At 37.3% G+C, this 24,229-nt stretch overlaps 1 protein-coding gene across 4 annotated transcripts in view; it reads right to left on the reverse strand.

Moving 5' to 3' along the window:
- Nucleotides 1-24,229, reverse strand: part of VWA8 (von Willebrand factor A domain containing 8) — a 353,412-nt gene that overhangs the window by 162,089 nt on the left and 167,094 nt on the right. For 2 of the 4 annotated variants that reach the window (XM_072782926.1, XM_072782925.1), the window contains 2 exons: nucleotides 16,611-16,685; nucleotides 11,995-12,071 (listed from right to left, as the gene is read on the reverse strand). In XM_072782926.1, coding sequence (XP_072639027.1) covers nucleotides 11,995-12,071; nucleotides 16,611-16,685 — 152 coding nt within the window. The remainder of the gene's footprint in view (nucleotides 1-11,994; nucleotides 12,072-16,610; nucleotides 16,686-24,229) is intronic. The other 2 variants (XR_012010082.1, XM_072782924.1) reach the window with 1 other exon arrangement.

Raw genomic sequence — 24,229 nt, forward strand, 5'->3', positions numbered from 1 at the left:
GCAGCAGGAGGCATCAGAGGGTTCTGAGCAAGACAGTAAGTGATCAACTTTATTGGTTGGAACAACATGAAGCATGAGAAAGACAGACGGGAGGCTGAGCTCTTAGCCAAGGGACTGCCACGATAATCTTGGCAAGAGAAGATGAGGAATGGCCCAGAGGAGGAGGCAGAGAGATACTTTATCTATTACAAGGAAGGAATTGAGAGGACTTGGTTACAACTCTGGAGTGCTTGAAAAGAAACTAATGCCAATAGTCCAGGCACGGCCAGTGGGAAAGGAAAAGAGGAGGATATTTTGGTGACCTTAAGAAAAAAAAACGAGATTTCATAATGATTGGGTGTCAAGATGAAGGACAGGGAAAGATACAAGGTACACAGTTTACAGGCCAGGTGACTGGATACAGAATTCCATAAGCGCAGAGAGAAAACATCTCTTCTTTCCTTTACCAATCATATAATTAACAGTGCCTTACTAATACCTGCCACGCACCAGGTATAGAAAGGGGGCTGGAGGACATCAACAAAGTAGAAGTTGGTATGAAGAGATGGATATTTTGGATTTGAAATGCCCCAGAGACACCTATGAGGATATTTTTAAAAGAAAAATGCAGGTCTAAAGCTAAGAAAAGAAGGGGCGGGAGATGTGGCACTCACCTATATATGGATAGACGATAGTACAGACTTATAGAGAGGACATTTAATTTTAACTGGCTTCCTACCACATACCAGGTGCTGTCCTATTACATGTGACATATGTCATTTAATCCTTATAATAACTCTGATAAAATTTGGGCTCAAAGAGGTTACCCAAACTCATGCTTTCTTTGTAAAATGTGAGGCTTCTTTTTAAAAATGTGAGGACACCTGCATGGTGCAGTTGGTTGAGCATCCGACTCTCGGTTTCAGCTTAGGTCGTGATCTCATGGTAGTGAGACTGAGCCCTGTGTTGGGCTGGATTGGATCCATGCTCAGTGCAGAGTCTGCTTGAGATTCTCTCTCCCTCTCCATCTGCCCTTCCCACTTTCTCTCTAATAAATAAATAAATATTTTTTAAAATGTGAAGCTTCCATTTTATTTTAGCCCAGTTTTATAATAAATGATTTATAATTTCTGACACAAGGTATCCTAAAAACCATACCTTAAAACATATTAAAGTGCTGATTATCCCATTACTGCCATCTAACCAGTTATGAACAGAAACCAGTAAAAAGTGTTAGTAACCCTCTTCAAGTAACACACCATCAGAATTGAAGTCCTGAGTGGTAAATGATATTCAATTATATACAACTGCCACTGAGAGTTAAAAAAAAAAGCCTTATATTCCGAATGTGTGTATATAAAAGACACCTTTGTTGCTACAAAGTGCAACACTTGTAGTCCTGTTCCTTGCTTTATTCAGTTTCACTTGGGTGCAGGCTCAGACTTGGTCAGTTCCTGATTTCCTATTCTAATCAAGGAATGAGACGGATGATACCCTGCTCTTGCTCAAAGAGGTTATAAATCTCATATTTGGGGATTTATAACAAGTTGCATATACTTTCTGCTTCTGTGCCCTCTATTTTTAAACAAAGATTTTATTTATTTGAGAGAGAGAGCGAGCATGAGCAGGAGGGGTAGAGAGAGAAGCAGACTCCCCACTAAGCAGGTAGCCCGATGTGGGGATCTAAGGACCCTGGGATCAATCCTGAGCCAAAGGGAGACACTTAACTGACTGAGCCATCCAGGTGCCCTGTGTCCTCCATTTTTCTGATTATCACACCAAAATTCCCCCTTAGTACCAGTATCCCTGGTAACCCTATTTCCTTTCATCCTATTCCCCTGGGTCAGATCCTAGCTAGACCTGGTAACTTGGGCTGCTGGCGGAACCCTTATTCCAACCTATCACTAGCCTCACCACCTTCTCTCTAGTCACTGTCACCTGTAATCGTTTATGGATTCATTTTGCACTGGGTGAATTCATCCACTGAGTCTCCAGAACACACAAAACTACAAAATGCTAGGATGTCTTGCTGCAAATCCCACCACAATCACGAAGATGGTCATTGCTGCCAAACATCCATTTTCGTCTTATCACGTTAGCCTTTAAAACACTTTCACATAATTTCCATTATAGCATTGATACTTCCTGTTTACTGTATTATTTACTTACTTATTGCATATTTCCTCATCATCACCAGAAACAAAGCTTCATGACAGCAATGACCTTGTCTGTCTTGTTCATTGCTATATTCTTCAAGGCCTACAACAATGCCGGAGACTGCACTTTCCCCTCAGTAAAGGTTCCCTGTAGGATATGTCGTTGGTGTCCTACACAGATCTCCTTTACCACCAAATGCACCTAGCCCCCAGCTACTGTAGCAATGAATTCTGAAAGCACGTAGCCATGCCCCTTCTCCAAAGAACTGCCCCACCAGTGGGGAGCTACTCTGCCCAGAAATGCCTGGGAGGTTAGAGGTTCCCCCTTATGCTCTCCTTGGGGGCAGCCCATAACCAATGACTTCTTGAGATGAGGGCAAAACAGCCTAGCCCTCTTGCTTCCAGATGGGCTAACTGGGAGCTCCATTCATGCTCCAGAGCTCTCTGTGAGGAGGCTGAGGCCAGACCTCAACCCAAACCATCTCTTTTCCATAGCCGTATCCTAACTCCTTTGCCAACCTGCAAGTTTTACTTCAAAGCACTCCCCCTAAAATTACTTACGCAAACATTTCCATCTCTGGCTTTGCTTCTAGAATACCCATCCTAGATATTTTTGACTGTTGAATGAATGAATGATGCAAAAATGTAGAAATAATTCTTAGATTTTTCTAGCAATGTTCTGAACTCTTCCTGTACAAAATATTACAGATATATCACAGTTAATAGAAAGTACTTAACGGGAGTTGTGAGCTGAGCAATCCTATTAGGACACAAATGTATTTACTTAATCTAGGCACCTCATGCTATCTCTGTCTGCTTTTGTTGTCACTGCTGCCATCATCTGAAGAGTCTGGCCACAGCAATATCTGCCTCGCTTACAAGGACTAGCACTTTCTAAAGCCTTTTAGATTTTAATAAATAAAAAGACTGTGGAAAAATATAGGGCACTGGTCCAAGCTACTTTTTCACTCTCTCTGCTTACCTAAGGGTGCTGTAAGAAATTGGCCACTCATACTCACTGGAGAGATCAATAAAGAGAAGAACAGATATAAGTGGTTAGGATGCAATGTTAAGCCTGTTCAGATAATCTGATATTGAAACAATTGTAAGCCTGAATTTATTTTTTATTACAACTGATGACTGAAAGCTTTTTAAATCTCTTCCCCATCAGAGTATCCCTAATTTTATAATAGAAGTCAGTGTGAGAAAGTAATTCTCTTAACAAAAATGTGTTTTACAAGTTAAAAATCCACAAAGGTTTGGAAGACTAAATTAAATTTACATTAGTGATGGGCTTGAAGAAGAGGAGATGAGATTGGGGTGGTGGTTGAAGGGGACTTTAGCTATAATTACAACATTTTATTTCTGTAAAAGGAAGAGTAGAATCAAATTTGAGGAAAATATTAACAGTTGTTAAGTCTCAGTGATAAATTTGGGTATGTATCATATCATTCTATTTCCATTTCTTGGATTTTTAAAGTTTTCCCTCAATCTAAAAAAGTACATAACACTTGAAAGGAATGTGGCTGTTCCCTAATGGCAAGGGATACGGCAAAACTAAGACAAAATGCATAGGGCATCAGTGGTTCTCAAGCTTGTTTTTAGCTTGTGACTTAGGAAGTAAAAATGAAAAATCTTCCTTGTTTCCAGTCTTCTCTTCCAAAACAGCCTACAGCATGCTGGGTGCTGGTACTACTAGTGTCAGGGGTCTGTGCACAGCTCTGAATCAGCAACCTCTATAACCCTCAACCTGTGGATGGAGTGCCGAGAGAGCTGAAGCAGCGTCGGCCTGGGAGGGACATCACCTAAAAGGCTAAATTAATTTGGTTTATGTTTTTATGAATTACCTGGGTGACAGTTGATGATATACCTCAGGGGAGAAAAAGTAAGTTTAATAATCTGGAAAACTGATCAAGGAAACAAAAAAATGAAATTTTATATTACTACCGAAAGATGGAAATATATGGGGTAATTGGCCAAAGGAAAGACCTTGGGGTCAAGTTGAGCAAGGATTAGAAATAGGATGCTAGAATTTTTAAAAGTCAAGCTATTATACATGGACTGAGGTCTAGAAAGTAAGACTTGTTTGACAGTCTTACCACACGGCTGGTGCTTTAGTGAGGAACTGATTAAGGTTCTATCATCATGAAAATACTATTTGATCAACACGACAAAGTTAAGATGCAAGGCGGTGCAGTGTTTAGAGCAGAGGGCTGATGCCAGGTTGTGAGAAACCAGCTTTGTAACCTCAGCCAAGTTACTTAACTTCTCTGTGCCTCATTGTCCTCACCCGTAAAGCAGAGAGGGGAACAGTACTGATCTCACAGATTTGTAGAGAGCAGCAATGAGTTACACTTTGAATCCAGCTTAGAACAATGCCCAGTTCAGAGCAGCTGCCGTGTACATGTTTGTTAAATAGGGAAATAAAAATACATGGAAATTTAAATGGATTTGAAGATCATCCAGAAAAGAGTAAAAAATTATTGCAAACTTGAAGATTTATGTGGAAAGGTTAGAGGGACTGGAATAATTCCTTTAGTGCAAAAGAGGCAGCAGAAGGCATCATTAGTGGGAAAACCGCTGTCCAACGGCTGATAAAATTGTTTCTAAAATAGCTTTTCAAATTCCTAATGGGTAAGATGAGACAGGACTATCTCAGGGGTTTTGCGCAGCAGCTGACATGTGACGTGTCTCTAGTTCTCTGACGCTATCAGTGCTAAGGATGTTTTGATGGCTCAGTAATCATTTTTTCTATGAGACTTAGAAAAGCTTTTAGTTTTTCTATTTTCTGTCAATACAACCATTTTCCCTCTGGGACTTTGTGAATTTCCACATTATACTGTCACGTTCAGTTTTTGTCAGCATGAGGAAAAGTCTTGTACGTTGAATTATGCGGTGCCCATATCTCCCTCTTGGCAACAACCCTTGCATCTATGCACAAACATCCTATGTTATACCAAGCTGCCTCTGGCTTCCTGGGTTTTAGATAGTATGTTGCCAATAACCCTAATGTCCTGTTCTCTGTTCTATACTTAGAAAACTTCTGCTTATCCCTTGACACCGTTTGAGTGCCACCTTTTCCAGATACCTTCACCACATCACATGCACATACTCAAAGTTGGGCAGCCTTCCTACAGAGCCTGCACATGCTTCTTTCATAGCTTACATACAACATCATATTGTAAAGTTGTCGTCTCACCCCCAGACAAGCAAGCAAGGTCCTCTAGGTGATGATTGGGATCATCATCTACACATCATCAGTGCCTTAAAAGCCACTGACAAACAGTAGGAATCTAATACATACAAATTAGATAAAAGAATTAACAAATAATGAATAAGCTAGACTCTGGCCCTCAAAAAGTTCCTACTTAGATGGAGAGGTATGACTGGGGAAAGTGGAGAGGATGCAAATGAGATGTAGAAATTGAATATAATGCAAATCAGAGTGAGATAAGAAAGTGGGGTATGGGGGAAGAAACTAATTAGTTTGCCTACATATCTAAGTGCCTAAAATATGGCAGACACTGATTGATTTTTTCCACACATTCTCATTTAATTTTCACAACCATCATGCCAAGTATTTTTATTTCAATTTGGTAAGTAAGGAAATGAGGACTTGAGAAGTTCAAGGCCACCAAAAAGTTAATGGCAAGGACATGGCTTGTTCTCTAAAACCCATTTTCTTTCTTTCAAAATGGTTCACATTTAGTCCTATGGAGTTTCAGAAGAGGGAAAAGTTATACTCAGAATCACAAATCAGAAAAGCTTCCATGTAGAGGTAAAAATGGACCAAATCTTGAAGGATTAAGAGGGAAACAGAGTGCATTTCAGATGGAGGAATAAAGACAGGTATAGATACAAGTCCAAAATTGGTGAGTAGGACATGGAATGGCATAGTCTGGAATAAGTTGAGCATACGTGTGGAAAATCCCACTAAAGAGAAAGTTTGGACTAAACAAGGAACCTGGGAACTCTATATTCACAATGGGCACCACTATTAGAAAGTAACCAATCAAGAGCATACAGGTCATACTACTGATTGGATCTGTGCTGTCATCTTCATATATGAAGGGTAGCAAATGAAAACATTAACTGGTAAAATAAATATTTCAAAGCTCTAAGATAATAATTCTTCCATATAGAAGTGTCCTTTTGTCCACAGATGAAATATAGCTATAGAAGTTGACATATCAAATACCCTCTTTAACGTCAAAGTAACATAACAGTGTGGAAAAACAAATAAATAGATGTACTTCACAAATATGAACTATGTAGTCTCTTCTGTTTGTAATATATGCCATAAAAGTAATTATATCTATTAATCTTTTAAATTATATAAATCATACACAGGACATCTTGATTTTAACTGAAGACATGAATTAAATTATGTTTCACGTATGAGATCTGAACATTAAAACATAAGATGGTAATACTTAAAAAATACACTGGCTGTATGTTTTATTCATGTATGTTTGGTTATGGTTTTACTTATCAAGATTTTGTTTTGAGTGGCCCAAACTGGTTTTGTTGGAATGACATCTGTAATTTATACTGAATATGACTGATTATTTAGATGGTAACATCACAAATCCATTAAAAGGAATCTAAAATAAACAAAGTAAAGATGCTAAGTAGGACACCCATAGATCAGAGAAGTCCAGAACATTTTATTGGACTACTATTTTTAGGTCTTTTAAAACACGTTTTTCTTGAAGCAATTTTATGACCTTAAACTTTACGGCAAATATAGCCCTAAAGCTGTATATAATGAAAAACTCCTCACATTGAAATTAGTGAGAATACCGTTTAGTGAAAATCCTTTAATATTATATATTTTAAGTAGAAACAGAGAGTTTTTACTTCCAACTTCATAGTAAGTATCAAATATTGCCAAAAGGTCCTGGGTCCCTGTTATAATGAGTAGAAATTTGTAATACATCATCAATTATGTAGCAATGGGTGCTATAAACAAAAATAATACAAATGTTAGGCTTCGAAATTTTATTACATCTTGAATTTAGAAAGTTTTTCATAGATAACACATTTATACACTTATGTGGGCAATGTCAGAATTACCACGGAATATAAATAAGCAGCACAGTATTCTTTACTATATATGGATCATTTGTTACCTTAAGACAAAAGGTTGGTATAAAAGACATTGTAGGCAGAAAGCAAGATGTGGTATCTCTCTCTAATCTTCTAAACTTTCTAAAGCACCTTGAATACCATCTTCTTGCCTATTTAAAGATATTGGAATATAGAGCTAAAAGATACTAGGAATGTCTTTGTCTACCTTTTTTAATCAGAGATGAAAGAATGGAGACACAAAGGGAAACACAATGATAAACAGTCTCAAACACATACATAAATTAAAGGTTGAAAATCTATTATTTAAGCATCCATAGAAGAAAATTTAAAAAAGAAAAGCATACTAAACCCAAAGAAAATTAAAAGAAGCATATAACAAAGATAAAACCAGAAATTATTGCATAGAAAAGAAATACACAACAGCCAAAAGTTGGTTGCTTAAACAGACCAATAATATTGATAACTTTCAGCCAAAACTGATCATGAATAAAAGAGAGAGAAGGCAAATAACCAATATCAGGAATAAAAATGAAGATATCATTACTGATCCTAAAGACTGTAAAATATCATATGATATTATAAACAACTTTATGCCAATAATTAGAAGACAAGTAATAATTTCTAGAAAAATAAGACTCATCAAAACTTCTATGACTAAAAAAAAAAACTTCTATGACTATTAAAAATAATGAATTATAAGCAAAAGATCTGTTTATAATCAGTATGATGGTGACATATACCCAGGAATAATTACTAAGTACCTGTTTTATTTCTTTGCTTCCTTTTTTGCTGATTGTGCTAAGTAATATTACTTCATAATTTACAATCAGAATTGGTTGACATAATTCAACCTAATACATCTTTCTTTAAAAATATTTTGGTGTCCAATATATACAAATGGAAAAACTGCCCTATCATACAAAGGGACTCTTACATAAAGTGACTTCTTTTTTTCCCGGGCATAAATTTTTGAGCTAATTTCAATCTCTGACGTCATCTTCAAGAGAAGTTGGCTTTCTGTTTGGCTATCTTATAACTTAAATTTAAATTAATTTGTTTTTGCTTTAAGTTGACAATATATGCTTGAATGCATCAAAATATATACCAATTAAAACTTTCAAGTAATTACATATTTTTAAGGGCAGTAGAAACTAAACACAATGCGACCACAATAAAGGAGCACAAATTCTCCTAAGAATGAACAACTGCAAAGCTCACTGTGTATCATACTTAAAATGTAAAATATGGTCTTTCCATGTGTCTTGTGGCTCAAAAACTTTAGAACTGTGATGTTATAAAAGTTATTCAGGTGAGAACTAACAAACTAGTTAAACTTCATGATTCTTTCATTATTTTCCTCAAACTTTGTCCAGGAAGGAAGAAAAACTGGTTTTAAAGCTTAAAGGTGAGGGGGAAAAGTCATTTTTCAGGTTCACAGGAACATAAAATATTGAAATCATAAATAAGAATAGTATTAGAGTTCCTTAAAAACAGAAATTATGTTGATTTCTTTATCTCCTAAAACACTTAGTCCTGTAATCTTGACATAGTAAATTCCTAAAAAACAAGTGAGTTGAAATTCCTAGGTTTACGTAAGGGATCATTCATACAAAGAAGAACTATGAGAAGCTGAGTAAATAGGTTAGAAATTTTCTGAAACTATATAGGTAACCTATACAAGTTAAGAACTTGCTATGCCAAAAAAAATAAAAATAAAAAATAAAAAAAGAACTTGCTATGCCTTATTAAAACTAGCAAATATATAAATATTTGTATATATTTTGCTAAATTTATTTAAGTATTTCATATTTTATGCTATTGTAAATAATATTTGAAAATTATTTTCCAATTGTCCATTGCTATTAAAAATACACAACTGATGCTATATATTGACCTTGTATCCTGTGACCTTTCTCAATTCACTTATTTTGATTTTTTTTTTCATAAACTTCCTAGGATTTCCTATATATACAAACATGTCATCTTTAAATAAAATTTTACTGGAGGCCTGGGTGGCTCAGCAGTTGAGCCTTTGCCTTTGGCTCAGGGCATGATCCTGGAGTCCCAGGATCAAGTCCCACATCAGGCTCCCTGCATGGAGCCTGCTTCTCCCTCTGCCTATGTCTCTGCCTCTCTCTGTGTCTCTAATGAATAAATAAGTAAAATCTTTAAAGAAAAAATACTTCTTTCATTTAAACTCGTAGTTTAGTTTTTTGTTTTTTTTTTTTTTCTTGTCTTATTGCACTGGCTAGAGTCTCCAGCATAATGCTGAATAGTGAATATTCTTGCCTTTTCCCCAGTCATAGAAAGAAAGCATTTAACTTTTCACCATTAAATAGAAGTTACCTGCAGGTTTTTCATAAATGCCTTTGATCAAGTTGAGGAAGTTTCCTATTATTTTTAATTTGCTGCAATGCTTTATTATGAACGGGTATTAAATGTTATCAAATGCTTTTTTTTTTTTTTTTGCAATGATTGAGATGATAATATGGTTTTTTCCCTTATGCTGTAAATTAAATGAATTACATTATTTGGTTTCAGTTTTGTTTTGTTTTGTTTTGTTTTAATGTTAAATCAGTCTTATATTCCTGGGATAAAACCAACTTGGTTATGATGTATTATCCTTTTTATATATTCTTGAATTTGATTTGTTGATAATCTTTAAAGATTTTTTTTTTTTTTTGTATCCATGTTCATGGAAAATCTTGAACTGTAATTTGTTTATATTATGCAGGGTCTGTTAGTGAAAAAATATTTTCAGCTTTTGTTTATCTGAAAATGTCTTTATTTTCAAAGACTTTTTTTTTTTTTTTTTTTTTTTGCCAAATACACTAGTCTACACTCACTTTTTTCATTCTCTTGGCACTTTCAAAACAATCATTTTGCTGAATTGTGGGCTTAATTTATATGACAAATCAGCAGTTATTTTTATCATTTTCTCCTGTATGTAATATGTCTTTTTTTCCTCTGTAAGTTTTAAAGATTTTGGCTTTCAATTTTCAACAATTTGAGCATGATGTATTTTGTTTTGGTCTCCTGTTTATCCTGCGTGAGATTCACTGAGTTTCCTGGATTGGTGATTTTATGCTTTCCATCAAATTTGGAAATTTATCCATTATATCTTCAAATATTGTTCTGCCCCTTCTTTTTCCTTTGAGTCTCCAATTGCTCATATGTGAGACTTTTTTAGGGTTGCCATTCCTATATTGAGGATTCCTAATTACTCCCTCATTATGCTCATTTTCCCCCCTTTAAATGCCTGAATATATTTATGGCAACTGTTTTTAGACTCTGGCTACTAATTCCACCATCTGTCATAGCTCTGTTGACCAATTTTCCTGCTTCTTTGTATGTCTAGTAATTTTCTATTGAATGCTTGTCATTTTGAATGCTATGTGTTGTTAATAGATTTTGCAGTCTTCCTTCATTTCATGTTAAGTTTGTTTGGCTAACCAGTTAAGGGACTTTTGAATCAGACTGACCTCTTAAAGACATTTCCCCTCTAACGTCCATCCCCTTAATTTTTAATGTCATTCTGTATGAGAAATAAAGACTTCTCAAATACTACTAAATAGCAAGCATCCTTGTGTTTTCTCAAGGCTAATTTTTAAACTTATTAAGAATGGACATAGAGTAGCTTTTATTCTAGGGATAGACTGGTTCTATTTCTAATGCACAGACTTTACAGAGTATCTTCTGAATACCAGGACTGAAGGCTCCTAACCACATGGGAGCTCTGGTAGTTGTTCAGCTCACAGATCTCTGGTAGTTGTATATTTCCTAGTGTTTGTGAGTCTTGTACAGTTTTGTAATTTACTATGGTAGGACTAATCTGGTGCCACTTACTCTATAACAGCCAGCGGTGTAAATCCTAAGACGGAGTTTCTGACAATCCCTCAGCTTTATATTGGTTCTCTTCTCTTCCCCTATGATTTATTAATTCTGCCTTTTTTTCCCCTATATTTTTCTCTCAAGAACATATCATTACATAATGAAAGGACCCAAATGAGAAATTAATTCCTGTGAATCAATCCAATGTTATTTCCACTACACAATATTTTTTATCTCCTGGGATCAAAATAACAATTTAATCTAGTTTTAAGTTGCTGGTTACTTGGTATATTCTTTTTCTTTCTCTTTCTCCCCTCTCCATCTCTCTGTCTTTGTCTCTCTCTCTATTTTGGTAGTAGATCTACTACTTATTTTTATCTTAGGAAGATTTAGAACAAGTTGATTGATAAAGCTAGAAACAGTTGATGTCTAGAATATCTATCTGGCTAAAAGCTGTCCCTGAACCAGCATTCTGATCTCAAAAAAACTAAATAATCCAGAGTGTTTATAAGGAAGACAAGGAGACTAATAACTTATTCTACATTTTTGGTCCTTTACCTCATACCTGAGATCATATAGTTTATTGTTTCTCCTTGTGAGCTATTTTAGCTTCCTGTTAGTGAATGGGCTTAGCTTCTACATATTTTTATTCTAATTTAAGAACCTTTATGTTGATGAAATCTGCTCCTAGAATGTAATGTTCAACACTCTCTGTCCACAAAATATCTATTAATTCATGTTTATAAAGCATTAGTCACTAAAAAAATAAATTTTGCAATGTTTTATTGCCTTTTAAGGAGAAGAGGGATAAGGACAGGAGGAAAAGAAATGAAACTGGTTTATAAAACGGGCTTTTAAGAAAGTATTTTTAAATTGCACTGGGAGAAAATAAATGATTAAATTAAGTCTCAAGAGCCTGTGGGTTTTATACTCTTACCTGTGCAGCTGGATGTATTCTCGGGGCCTGTTGAGCAGGTGAAGGAATCTGTCAACAATCTTGTTTTTTCCTACACCCTGTAATTACATAGAGAACATTAAATAAAAAGAAATTTTTGTGGAAGTAAAACAAAGTAGAAGAATATTTTGCCAAAACCTATTTTCTCAAAGTGCGTACTGTTTCAGCTCACTATTAATGAAAACATACACATATATACATCCACACATATATGTTTACATATAGCAAACAAATATGCACAGCTTCTATGACATAAAGAGATTGTTAACAAATTTACTTCTAAATACACTAGCTTCATTTACATCAAATACACTAAACACACTCGTCTTATTTTAAAGGGACTTCATAATTATTTTTAGCTTCTACAGTTTGTTTTTTCAGTTTCATAATTTTATACTTAAGTATAGACATTGCAACACAACATTAACCATTGCAGATTTGAAGAATGGCATCAAAGGCAATAAAGTAAGTATAAAAAAATGACTTTTCTTATCAGTTCCTTGGAAGTATGGTTTTTAGTTACAGGCAGATTAATATAATACTGCACTTCTGTTTTAATTAAACACTCATTTCTTCTCCTTTTATCCCACTTTCCAGTCCCTCAAAACAGTGGAAACCTAAATTATAACCAGGGTTTATTAGTAAGTCTCAACTATATCTGCTTTTGCCAGGAATGTCCTCATTTCCTTAACATTTATTGGTGCTGAGAGTTGCTGTCCTTTTGCAGAAGACAGACTGTTACAAATGGAAACCACTCCCATGCTAGTTCCCCTTTTTAAAGTTTTCACCTAGAAGTGGAATACTCTATTAATGGGATGTGACTCTTTTAATAAGTGGGTTGTGTGGGAAGAATAGAAGTGGTTAAAAAGCTAACTACCATGTATCATATGTTCTAGCAATAAATAACACTTATTGATTTCTTATACCCTGCCACACTCTATGCAGTATTTGCATGTGTTATTTCTTTTAATCATCATAACAATTCTATGAGGTAGGTATTATGATTACTACAGACTCACAAATCAAGACACCAAGGTTCAGAAAAGCTAAGCAACACGCTCATGGTCACACAGCTAGTCACAGGGGAACTGGGATTCAAATCCAGGCCTGTCTGATTCTGCTGCTGACTGAGCCAGCCAGGAGCCCCCTATAAATATAGGTTCTAATAGCCTTAAAATCTTTCTCTTCTCTTTGATCCACTAAATATGTCATAAGATGATAGATGCAAGAGAGACCAAGGGGACTGGAATGATTACCAACTACTTAATAAACAAAACAGAGGTATGAAGCACACACAGTCAGTAGCAAGCAATTAAAATCCATTGTACATCCTTGAATCAGAGAGAAACACAATGAAATCAATGTTTAAAGAAGGTCAATATGGCAATAATATGCAAAATATGCTGACTGACAAAAGGAGAGACTTGTATCCAGAAGATTGTTTATTCTTTCAACATAGTAACAAACATTTATTGGGTGCTAGCATATGTCAGGAGAGATGGCAGTGAACAAAACACAGGTAAGGTTTCTTCTGCTCTTATGGAGGAACTTCCACTTCAAGAGTCTGGAGGCAGACTGGAAGGTAGATGAGAAAAGTAGGTAGAAAGGCATCAAGGTATAATTGACCATTAAATAAGTAAATAAAGTTATCAAAAAGTGATGTTCTCTATACAGAATTAAGATTGGGTAAGGCAATAGTGAGTGGGTGGTAATCAATATTGATTTAGAAATGAAGACCTTTCCTTAAGTAACTTTAAGCTAAAATCTAAATGATAAGGAGCCAGTGTTATGACGATTACAAAAAGGGCATTCCAGGAAAAGAGTTGCTACAGCCGATCTCCTAGAGTGGAAATAAACTCAGGATATTTGAGGAACAGCCAGTGTGTTCAAGTGCTGTGGGTGAGAAAAGAATGTATGAGATAAAGAAATAAAAGTAAGCAGGGCTGCGGGGCACCTGAGTGGCTTAGTTGGTTAAATGTCCTACTCTTGATTTCAGCTCAGGTCACGATCTCAGGGTCCTGAGATTGAGCCTGTGTCAGGCTCTGCAAGCAGCGGGAAGTCTGCTGGAGATTTTCTCTTCCTCTGCTCCTGCTCTATCTCTGTCTCTCTCTAAAATAAACAAATAAGGGTTGTCTGGGTGACTCAGTAGGGGGAGCATCTGCCTTCAGCTGGAGGTTGTGATCTCAGGTTGATGGGATTGAGTCTCACCTCAGGCTCCCTGCTCAGCAGGGAGTCTACTTTTCCCTCTCCTTCTGCCCCTCCCCCTGCTCCTCTGTGCACGCTCTCTCAAAGTAAATAAGTGAATCTTTAAAAAAAAATCCAATAAAGTAAACAAATAAATCTAGAAAAAAAAATAAGTAGGGCCTAATCAACTAGGTTTTACAAGCCAGGTGAAGAAATGGGATTTTATTCCATGAGATGGGGAGCCACTGGAAGACTTTTTAGCAGAGAAGTGCCATGAACTAATACAGATAATAAAAAAATCACTTTAGTTAGGTACAGAGAGTGAATGATAAGGGAGGGAGTAAGAATGGAAACTAGGAAACCAGTTAGAATGCTACTGCAAGAGTCCAGGTGAGAGACAGTGATGGTTTAGGCTAGGGAGGTATAAATGGAGAAGGATATATTCAAGTTGTTGGCAAGTAAAGTTGATAAAACAGGCTGACGGATTAGATATGGGAGGATAAAGGAAAAAGAAAGATGAAAGATTACTTCTGGATAATTCCTTGAGCAAAAAGATGGGAAAGGCTAGGGGAGGAAGACTTTTTTTCTAGAGGAGAATCAAGAGCTAACTCTTTCTTCAAAGTACTTATTATCATTTAACATTCTATCAATTTATTTACTTCTTATCCTTTTTCCAGCCTGGAAATGTTAGATCCTTGAGAAGCTTATTTTGTTCACCACTGTATTGCTAGGGTGTAGAACAGTGCTGGCACAAGGTAGACACAGAACTACTGGTCAAATGAATTAATGATGTTTCCATCTCCACAACTGTTTATGGCAGAAAGCCCAGCCACTCTCACTACTTCTCACTCTACCTCTCAATTCATAACTAATTCCTCTCGTTTCTACCTCCAAAATATATCTTATGTCTGCCAAATTTCTCCAGAATCATTTTAAACCAAAGGAATGTCATATTTTGTCTAAAACAGTGCTTCTCAAGCTTTGATGAGGGAATGAATCACCTTTGAGATCTTGTTAAAATGCAGACTGATTCAGTAGGTCTGGGGTGGGATCTGAGACTATGCATTTCTAAGATGCTGCCAAGTGGCACCAACACTGCTGGCCGGAGGACCATACTTTGTACGCCAAGAATACATACCTGCAAAAGTCTCACGACGGAGCTCCCTACATTCATTCATGGTACTTAAAATGTATTTCCCACATTGCAGCCAGAGTAAATTCTTGACAGATAAATTAGATTGTGTCATTCTGCTCAACCCCATTCAATAGCTTCTCACTGCATTTAAAATTAATTTGGAAATCCTTCCTGTGGGCTGTCTGGTCCCAGCGGCTCTACCCTTCTCTCCAGCCCTCCTGTACCACTCTTTTCCTCCTAAACACCGTTCTAGTCACATCCAACTTCCTTCAGTCCTTAAAAGATTCCAAACTCTTCCTACCTCAGGGGCTTTTGCACAAGCACATCCTTCTCCTTTAGGGAGCTTTTCTCTCGCTCATCATCGTAGCCATTTTCACTCGTTACCTTAATTCCCTTCCTCACAAAGGCCTTTACTACCTCCCTATGTAAGTCAGGCTCTTCTTCATCTCCTATACTCACCTGTATTTTCCTTCTTAAGCATAGAGAGATTTGTATGTGTGACAACTCACTTGAAGTCTCTTTCCACTGTTCTGTGAACTGAAAGTGCCATGTGGCCAGGGCCCAGGCCTATTTACTGCTATGTCCCCAGAGCCTTGCACAGAGTCTGACACAAAAATGCATGCATGCAATAAATATCTGTCCAATGAATGAATGAAATACAGAGAATTTGGAAAATACCAGAAAAGGGTATAAATCCCAGTAAGATATAAACTGTGAACATGTTAAAAAAAAGATAATGAATACAAGAAACTGTGATGAGTTATAGACTTGTAAAAACTGGGCAACTTTTTGCAAATGATCCAATTTATACATTTCACCTACGAAAGATTCAGTTATCGGAGCTGACTGTCAAACTGACAAACACACTAAAGTAAGGATAATGGATCATTTCATCCTCTAGGAATCTTTTTTTTTTTTTAAGTATTTTATTTATTCCTGAGAGAGAGGGGTGGGGGGCAGAGACAAAGGCAGAGGGAGAAGCAGGCTCCATGCAGGGAGCCCGACATGGGACTCGATCCTGGGTCTCCAGGATCAGGCCCTGGGCTGAAGGTGGCGCTAAACCGCTGAGTCACCAGGGCTGCCCTAGGAATCTTTTTGATATCTAACTGGATTTCTCCTGAAAACAGTATAAGCCTAACATAGAAACAAAGAGAAGGAAAATATTTTCACACTTGCACATATACTACAAAGCTCTGTAAGCTTTAAATGGCATGCTACAACAAACAGAATTTTAAATAGATACATTTAGATGAGTAAGATGTGTTTGTTAATACATTACCTCTGTTAATTTCAATGAATCTAGAGAAAAGCATGTATCACAAATGCATTGTAATGTCAGAAATGTGAGGACTGCCTGAAAGAAACAAATCATGAAAAGCTACTATCAGGAGTTCCTGCTTCCCCCCCCCCCCCCCCCCCCCCCGCCATTTCCAAAGTTACTGAATCAACCATGTCTTTTCAGACTGTTCCTGAGCAACACACTGTTTTAGGGGCTTACAGTCCCATAAATGTAGGATGTGACGTGAAGTCTCCAGCTGCCACTAGGGAGTTCTTTTGCTGTGTTCTTTATGTTAGGGTCTTTAGAACTTCAACCTCAGCTGTCTTCTTGCTCCATATACTCTCTCTGGGCGATCACACTCATTCCCATAACTGGAATCGTCACACATGGCTCACACTTCTTTCCTAAGCTCCAGCTGAGACCCCCTATTCTTAACTGTCAAATGAACTTCTGCACCAGATGTTCATACTGGACTCATTATGCTGTCACCCAAACCTACTCCTTTTTCTTTTTAATCCAAGTATAAGAGTATTACCATGTACCCAGCTGCTCAATGAATGAATCTTGGAATGTTTTTAACTACTCTATTTTTCCCCATGGTATCATTCAAAAAGGCACTAGAACTTGCGTAGTCTCTACCTGTGAAACATTTTGATTCTTTCTTGTCCCTCCTTTCTTTCCTTCCTATCTTCTCCCCCTCTCTTGTCTAATCCATCAACTGTTTTAACACATAATGTTATAGGAACTGTACTTGCTGAGCAAGATATGATGGTAAATAAAACAGCCACAGCCCATGGCCACACTCACAGCTTACAGTCTAGTAGGAAACATAGACAATTAAGCAAACATAATCGATTGGCCTGTAATACATGCTTTGCTATGGGACATCCAAGATGCCTCAAGATTTTAGCAAAGGGCTCAGGAAGACCCACCACACACAGTGATGTTTACTAGGGGTATCAAGGAGGTAAAGGGGAAGCAGAAAAAAGAGGAATGCTTCAGGTAGAGAGAACAGTGTGTGTAAAGACTTGAGGGTAATCATGAACTGGAACACCGGACAAGTCTGAGAGAAGTCAAAGGCTAGGGCAGGTACAAGGTAGGTGGTGGTAATAAACAGCACAAGAATGGCAGGCAGGGTCTAGCCCTGGCAAAGCCTTGGAAGGCACTTTAAAGAGTTTGGACTGTTTCCAAAAAGCACTGAGAAGCCACTGAAGTAGAGGGGTCATAGGATCAGATTTTGATTTTTGGAAAATCATGCTGGTATAATGATTTGGCAGAGAGCAAAAAAGAAAGCACAGGAGAGCAGTTTGGAAACTCTTTAAACAAATAGGAGATGATGGTGGCTTAAACTGAGGAGAAGAAATGGAGGGATTTAGGAGATATTTAGGGAAAAGAACTAATAGGCTTTGGTGATGGACTGGATGTGGGGATGAGGAGATAGGGAAGTCAAAGTTTCTATTTTGGGCAACAGGGTGGAAGGCGGTGCCATTTACTGACAAATGAAACAGGGGAGGAGAAGTGCATTTACTGGGTGGGGGAGGGAAGTTTAGTTTTAAAAAAGGCAGTTTAATTTTGGATTTGTTTACTTTGAAGTGCCTGCTTCCCATATCTGCTCCTTCCTCTCCAATGCACTGTCACTTCTCAAGGGCAGCCCATCATCTTGCTTGGACTCCTAGAAAAGATCCTATTTGGTGTCCTTCCTCTGGACTCACAACAGGCCAACCCATCATTTGTTTTGTTATTTTTCTAAAACAAGATCTCATCAGGTCACTTCTGACTTCATTTTAACAGCTCAGATAGTTCCTTCGAGGAAATGCTAAAAGCATAACCTCAGAAGGAATTTCTGTAAATATCCTGAGCAAAAAGGAACAATTACAGTGATGTGCCCTTTCCAATCATAGTTCTTGCCTAGAACAGAAAATCCTCAGGGTTAATTTAATTGAATAAATACATAAATAGTATCTTAGTTTTCTACCATAAAAGTTACACATATTAATTTTCCTCACTGGGAAATGTAAAACACAAAACATTACCCAAAGTGCAACTGCTAAAACAAATCTGCTACCATATTCATTTTGTTCTTGTGAAATTTTTAATGTTGTCATTATTCTGTATGTAAAATGTGTATTCTTTAATAGAAATTAGTGTGAAATCATTTTTACATCATTATTAACTCTTATTGAGGATAATACTTAGTGAGTGAAAGTTTAAAAAGGGAAAAGGATGCTGTGGAGTGAGAAATCCAAAAAAATACAAATTGTCTCATGAGAATGGTGCTTTCTTTACATTACTGTTCTCATTCTGTTCTTTCTGACAATATACCGGAGACAAGGACCTTCACAGAGGTAGGAGTCAGATGGCCCTTTAACCACAGGAATAAGAGAAGCAGGGAATATATCATGTCCCACAGATGGGAATCAAACCGAGGATAGGACGGAAACATGCTTCTAGTTTCTGGGAGAGAAAAGATCAGGGACCATGACTTTAAGGACTTTGAAAGATTCTGAGATTCTTAAAAATTCCTCAGGTTTATTATTTTAGTTATCCTGTTTCCTCAGAGAGATTAGCAGTAACATCCTTTAAAGAAAAAATGCTGTAGGCTTGGCATGCTGGATGAGAAGAACATACAGAATTTGGGAAATGCCATCTGTATTGTATTAAGGGGGAGGGCGAGAAAGAAGAAGAGCAGGAGAAAAGATCCAAGGAGGAATGGAGAGCAGGCAAGAGAAGATGAGTTTAGGGATGGGATTTGGGCTAAGAGTAAGTGTCCTGGGACTTAAATGTTGAAGGATCCCTGCCATAGCAGGTCAACTTGCAAGCTGCTATGTCAGCCCTCTAAGTTTTACTCAAACATGGTCTTATTAATTAATTTATTTGAGAGAGAGAGAGAGAGAGAAAGAGAGAGAGAGAGACAGCAAGCATTTGAGAGCGCATGAGAGAGAGAGAGAAATGAGAGAAAACAAGGCGGGGGGGAGGGCATAGAATGTGAGGGAGAAGCAGACTCCCCCTAAGCAGGGAGACCCACATGGAAAACTTGATCTCAGGACCCTGCGATCATGGCCTGAGTGGAAGGCAGATGATTAACCGACTGACCACTAAGGTGTTCCTCACTCAGACATGTTCTTCACCAACCAACAGAGTCCAGAACCTTTGTGCTTCCACACCCTCACTTATGTGTTTCGTTCTGACGAGAAGAGCCCATCCTTCCGGCATCCAGCCACCTCCTACTCACTCCTTAGTGTTCTTATGAGATGTCTCACTTTCTGGAAGCTCTGCCTGACTCTCCCATTCTATTCCCTCCTTCTGTTCTGAGCACCAGGCTTTCCTCCTCGGGGTTCCTAAAGTGTTGTCTTACAGCACTCAGCACACTGACCTCTAGTAACGTGTCAGGTGCCTCGACAAGAGGACTGGTGGCCGGGATCAGCCCCTGCTAGCATGCCTCTCACCAGCGCCTCACACATAACCTGCGGGGCATCGCCACTAACATCTAAGAAAAGAAAGAAAGAAAGGAAAGGGAGGTCATGCGACATGCTCTTGCTAAAGGAGGTAGAAAGCTGTTCCAGGAAGCTTCTGCTCCCTTTGTGCGGACAAAGAGGAGGAAGCTCTGCCGCATGCATGCACACCCCTTCAGTGCTTAATCGCTTGAATCTTCATGCCAGCCCATGTGAGGAGGAGGTCATGTACCTATTTTGGGGAGAAGCAAACTTAAATTCTAAGTAGTTAAGAACCCGGCACCCAGTGGGATTTGAGGGCAAATCCATTCTGGGTGAACAGACTGGGCTGTGCTCTGTTTCATTATACTGCAAAAGAGAATGTCGGGAGGTCACCTCCCTGCACTGATTTACATGGGAGTTTACATCCTGATGTCACTCCAAGGTTATCATGGCCTAAATCATGCGCCAGGAACGCCCTATATAGAATCCAAGGCTCAGAAGGGAGAACAGTGAGAAAATCAGGTTGGATCTTCCCTTCTGCAGTAATTTTTAAAATGGACTCCAAGGCAAGTGCTAACCACCACCAGTGCTCGCTTTCCTCACGTTTGCCTGATCTTTGGGGCATTCACTGCAGTCCCCCCTAATTCTTTAATAACATTCACACAGTTAGATCAGCTTGTATAATATTTACAGATTATTTCTTTTAAAAAACTGCTATATGAATGTCATTAACAACTACCGACTACAGAAAAAAAAAATAGACTAATATTAGAGTAAAATCAGGAGAAATAAGTTATGGCTACCTTTTTTTGTTTAACCTTAAAATTTCCATCGAATGTTAAACTTTCTAATTCTTTGCTTCCACCTGAAAACACAATTAATATACTAGCAGTTACGAGACTTGGATTACGCACTCTGCTTCCTGTGTCTCCAGATGGAGGCCTCTACCACCATCTTGAGCCTAGATTTGCTCATTTGACTACAGAGAGCCTAGACAAGCTGATCTCTAAATGCTGTTTTATGCTAATATTCTGTAATCCCATGATAAAATGTGAGATTACTGCTCTATCAATCTCTGGGAATTTCTTATTTTCCAAATTCTCTCAGTGAACATACATTACTTAGGCAGTGAGAAAAAAACGATTAAAACTGAATAGTAAACCATCCAAAACAATTGCACAAATGTCCACCCTGTCACGGAGCTAAGGAACAGTACCCAGAAGTCAGATGAGAAGACACACATTTTAACTGCACTACGAGTTTGCATGGCTCGAAAACACCCTGACTTAGAAGGCTTTCTGTCAGAGTCATAACCTCTTTTTCTTTTTTAAAACTTTTTTTAGATTTTTATTTATTTATTTATTTATTTATTCATAACTGGAATGATAAAATCAACTTCCCTGTAATTTCTCTGTGAGATACTGTATTGCTATAAATGGCAAAGGTATAATCTTTGCTAGTTTGGTCATTAGGTATGACTAAAGCAGCCATGACAAACATCGTGGGGGAGATAGAATTTGTGTATGCGCAAGAACAAAATAAGGATTTAGAATGAGAACAAGAAAAATAATCACTAGGAAACACTGGATCAACAGAGTAAATGTTAAAGAGAAGGTGGCAGAGTGGTAAAGAATTTCCACATTGTAATTCAAGCAACTTCACTAAGGGGTTGGAGGAGGGACACAAGATAATTTAATATCAAATAAAGATGAATGTCCCCCAAGTATTTCATAGCCTTGGGACTCTCAGGTTGCTGGAGCTACTAGAAGCACAGCATACTTAGTTATCAAATTCTCTGCCACTACCAGCTGGGTACTACAGGCAGGAGGTTTCTGGACAAAGTGTTCAGTCCCTTCCCAGACACTAGCCAATTATGCTGGCATGGCAACGTGGTATATTTCTGATGTCACATGGTAGCAACCTGCCAGGGCTCAGTTCAAATTATTAATTAGCAGAATTCACACATCCTTTAATTTTGGTAATAAAATACTCACAGTCTCTCAATATTAAATAATTCAACAAACATGACTTTACCAGGAGAAAAACTAAGTCCATGATCACAGTAAGCCTATGATTAATAAATGGAAGAGATACAAAGAATTATACAAAATCATATAGTAACAATGTGCATAGAGTTCTGCTTAGTTGGCACTAAATACACTTTACTAATGTTCCCAGTGTATAATTATCTTAAAGTCAAAGGCTATGAAGATCAGAAAAGAAGGCAATTGTTTCTAGTCTCGAAAAAAAATGGATATGGTTTGATGTACTATGACATCAACCAGGGAGATAACTGGTTTCACAAAATATACTCTAGACAATATTTCCTCAGAAGTTCATTAATATTGGTATAATTCTGAATAAAATGTTTTTATTCATGAAAATTTGTTAGCACCTCTCAGGATAAAGAGAACAGGAGGATATATCTTTCTTTTTTCAAAGAGACCTGGGAGGTACATCGGCTAAATACAACTAGCAGCCTTTGTTTAAATGTTGATTTGGAATAAACCAACTGTAAAATGACACTTTTGGAGATAACTGAGGAAAACTGAAAATAGGGTATCTGTATATCCAGGGATTATTATCAACTTGCTAGGTGCAATAATGGAATTATGGGTATATTAGAAATAAATGCTGAGATATCTGTGAGAAAAATTTATTACATTAAAGAATAATGTATGAAAAGACAACATAAAAAAGGCGTTGGGGGAATAGATAAAATAAATTGGACAATATGCTGTTAACTGTGAAGCTAAGTAACTGCTACAAAGGGGTTCATTACATACTCTACTTTTTGTAGAAAGTTATAAAATGCCCTGTACTCTGGATGTGAAGCATTGTCCCTGGTCTACTATAAGCACTCAACAATAGTTAGCAATTACATAGTATTACTGTTGTTGCTGTTACTATTATTGTTAACTAGTGTAAACAATAGTGTGCTATGATGAAAAAGAAGTTTGAGCTTGGGCAGTCTGAGCCCTAACTCTGCCATTAACTAGCTATGGGATCTTCAGCAATATTTTAACCTTTTTGAGTTTTAGAAGACTTATTTGTAAGATGTGAAACATAAAGATTTTGCATCAAAAGGTTGTTGTAGAACTAAAAGAGATGATTTTTTAAAAAAATAGGAAATTGGAAATTATAAAATGTATATTACCATTTTTAACCCTTACTCAAAAGAAACCTATAATTCAACTATATATGAAATCAAATACATACCACAACTTTAAAAGAGTGAAAAAATACTATAAAATTTCAGAAAAAAAACCCAAGATTATTTCTATTTGAGGAAGACTAAGAAAGGCTTCACTGAAGAAGAAACATCTGAGCTTTTGAAAACTGGCAGGATTTTCCTTGGCAAAGATGAAGGGAAGCACGGTGTGAAGCAAACAATATGAAAAATGACTGAGGGAACAAAAGGGGCTGGCTCACTCAGGGAGGGTAAGAAACTCAAATTTGGAAGAACTAAAATTATAAAAAGGAGTTTGGATCCAGGTCATGGTCTGTTTTGAGTGTCTGTGTACGAAAGATATTTTATCTCATAGGCAAGGAGGAGCCACTTATAACTTTTAGCAGGAAAATAAAATTAAGAGGTACTTTTTTTTTTTTAGATTTTAATTTATTCATTCATAAGAGACAGACACATAGGCAGAGGCAGAAGCAGGCTCCCTGTGGGGAGCCTGATGCAGGACTCGATCCCAGGACCCTAGGATCACAACATGAGCCAAAGCAGATGCTCATCCACTGAGCCACCCAGTTGCCCAAGAGGTACTTTCTAATGATGGAACTGAAAAGAATACCTAAAGAACCAGTACTGTAAAAACATGAAGCACATGAAAAGTAAGGGATAGAAAAGACATCTCATGTAAAAATCAGCCAGAGCTAACTTTTTATTAGATAAGGAAGACATAACAATAGAATTTTGATAAGGGCAAAAAATATGAACTGTGAAATACAAGGAGAGCTTAAGTATGAAAACTTCACCACACCACTATTATTGGTAAAATGATACAAAGGGATGGCTCGAAGAAAGGAAGGAAGGAAGGAAGGAAGGAAGGAAGGAAGGAAGGAAGGAAGGAAGGAAAGCAAGCAGGAAGGAAGGAAGGAAAGAAGGAAGGAGACAAATCTGGCAAATTACTGGATTATATTCATTTAGAAGTGATTGTGAATTTTTATGTTCATTAG

The sequence above is a fragment of the Canis lupus genome, chromosome 17, assembly GCF_048164855.1.
Source record: "Canis lupus baileyi chromosome 17, mCanLup2.hap1, whole genome shotgun sequence".
In the NCBI taxonomy this organism is placed as follows: domain Eukaryota; kingdom Metazoa; phylum Chordata; class Mammalia; order Carnivora; family Canidae; genus Canis; species Canis lupus.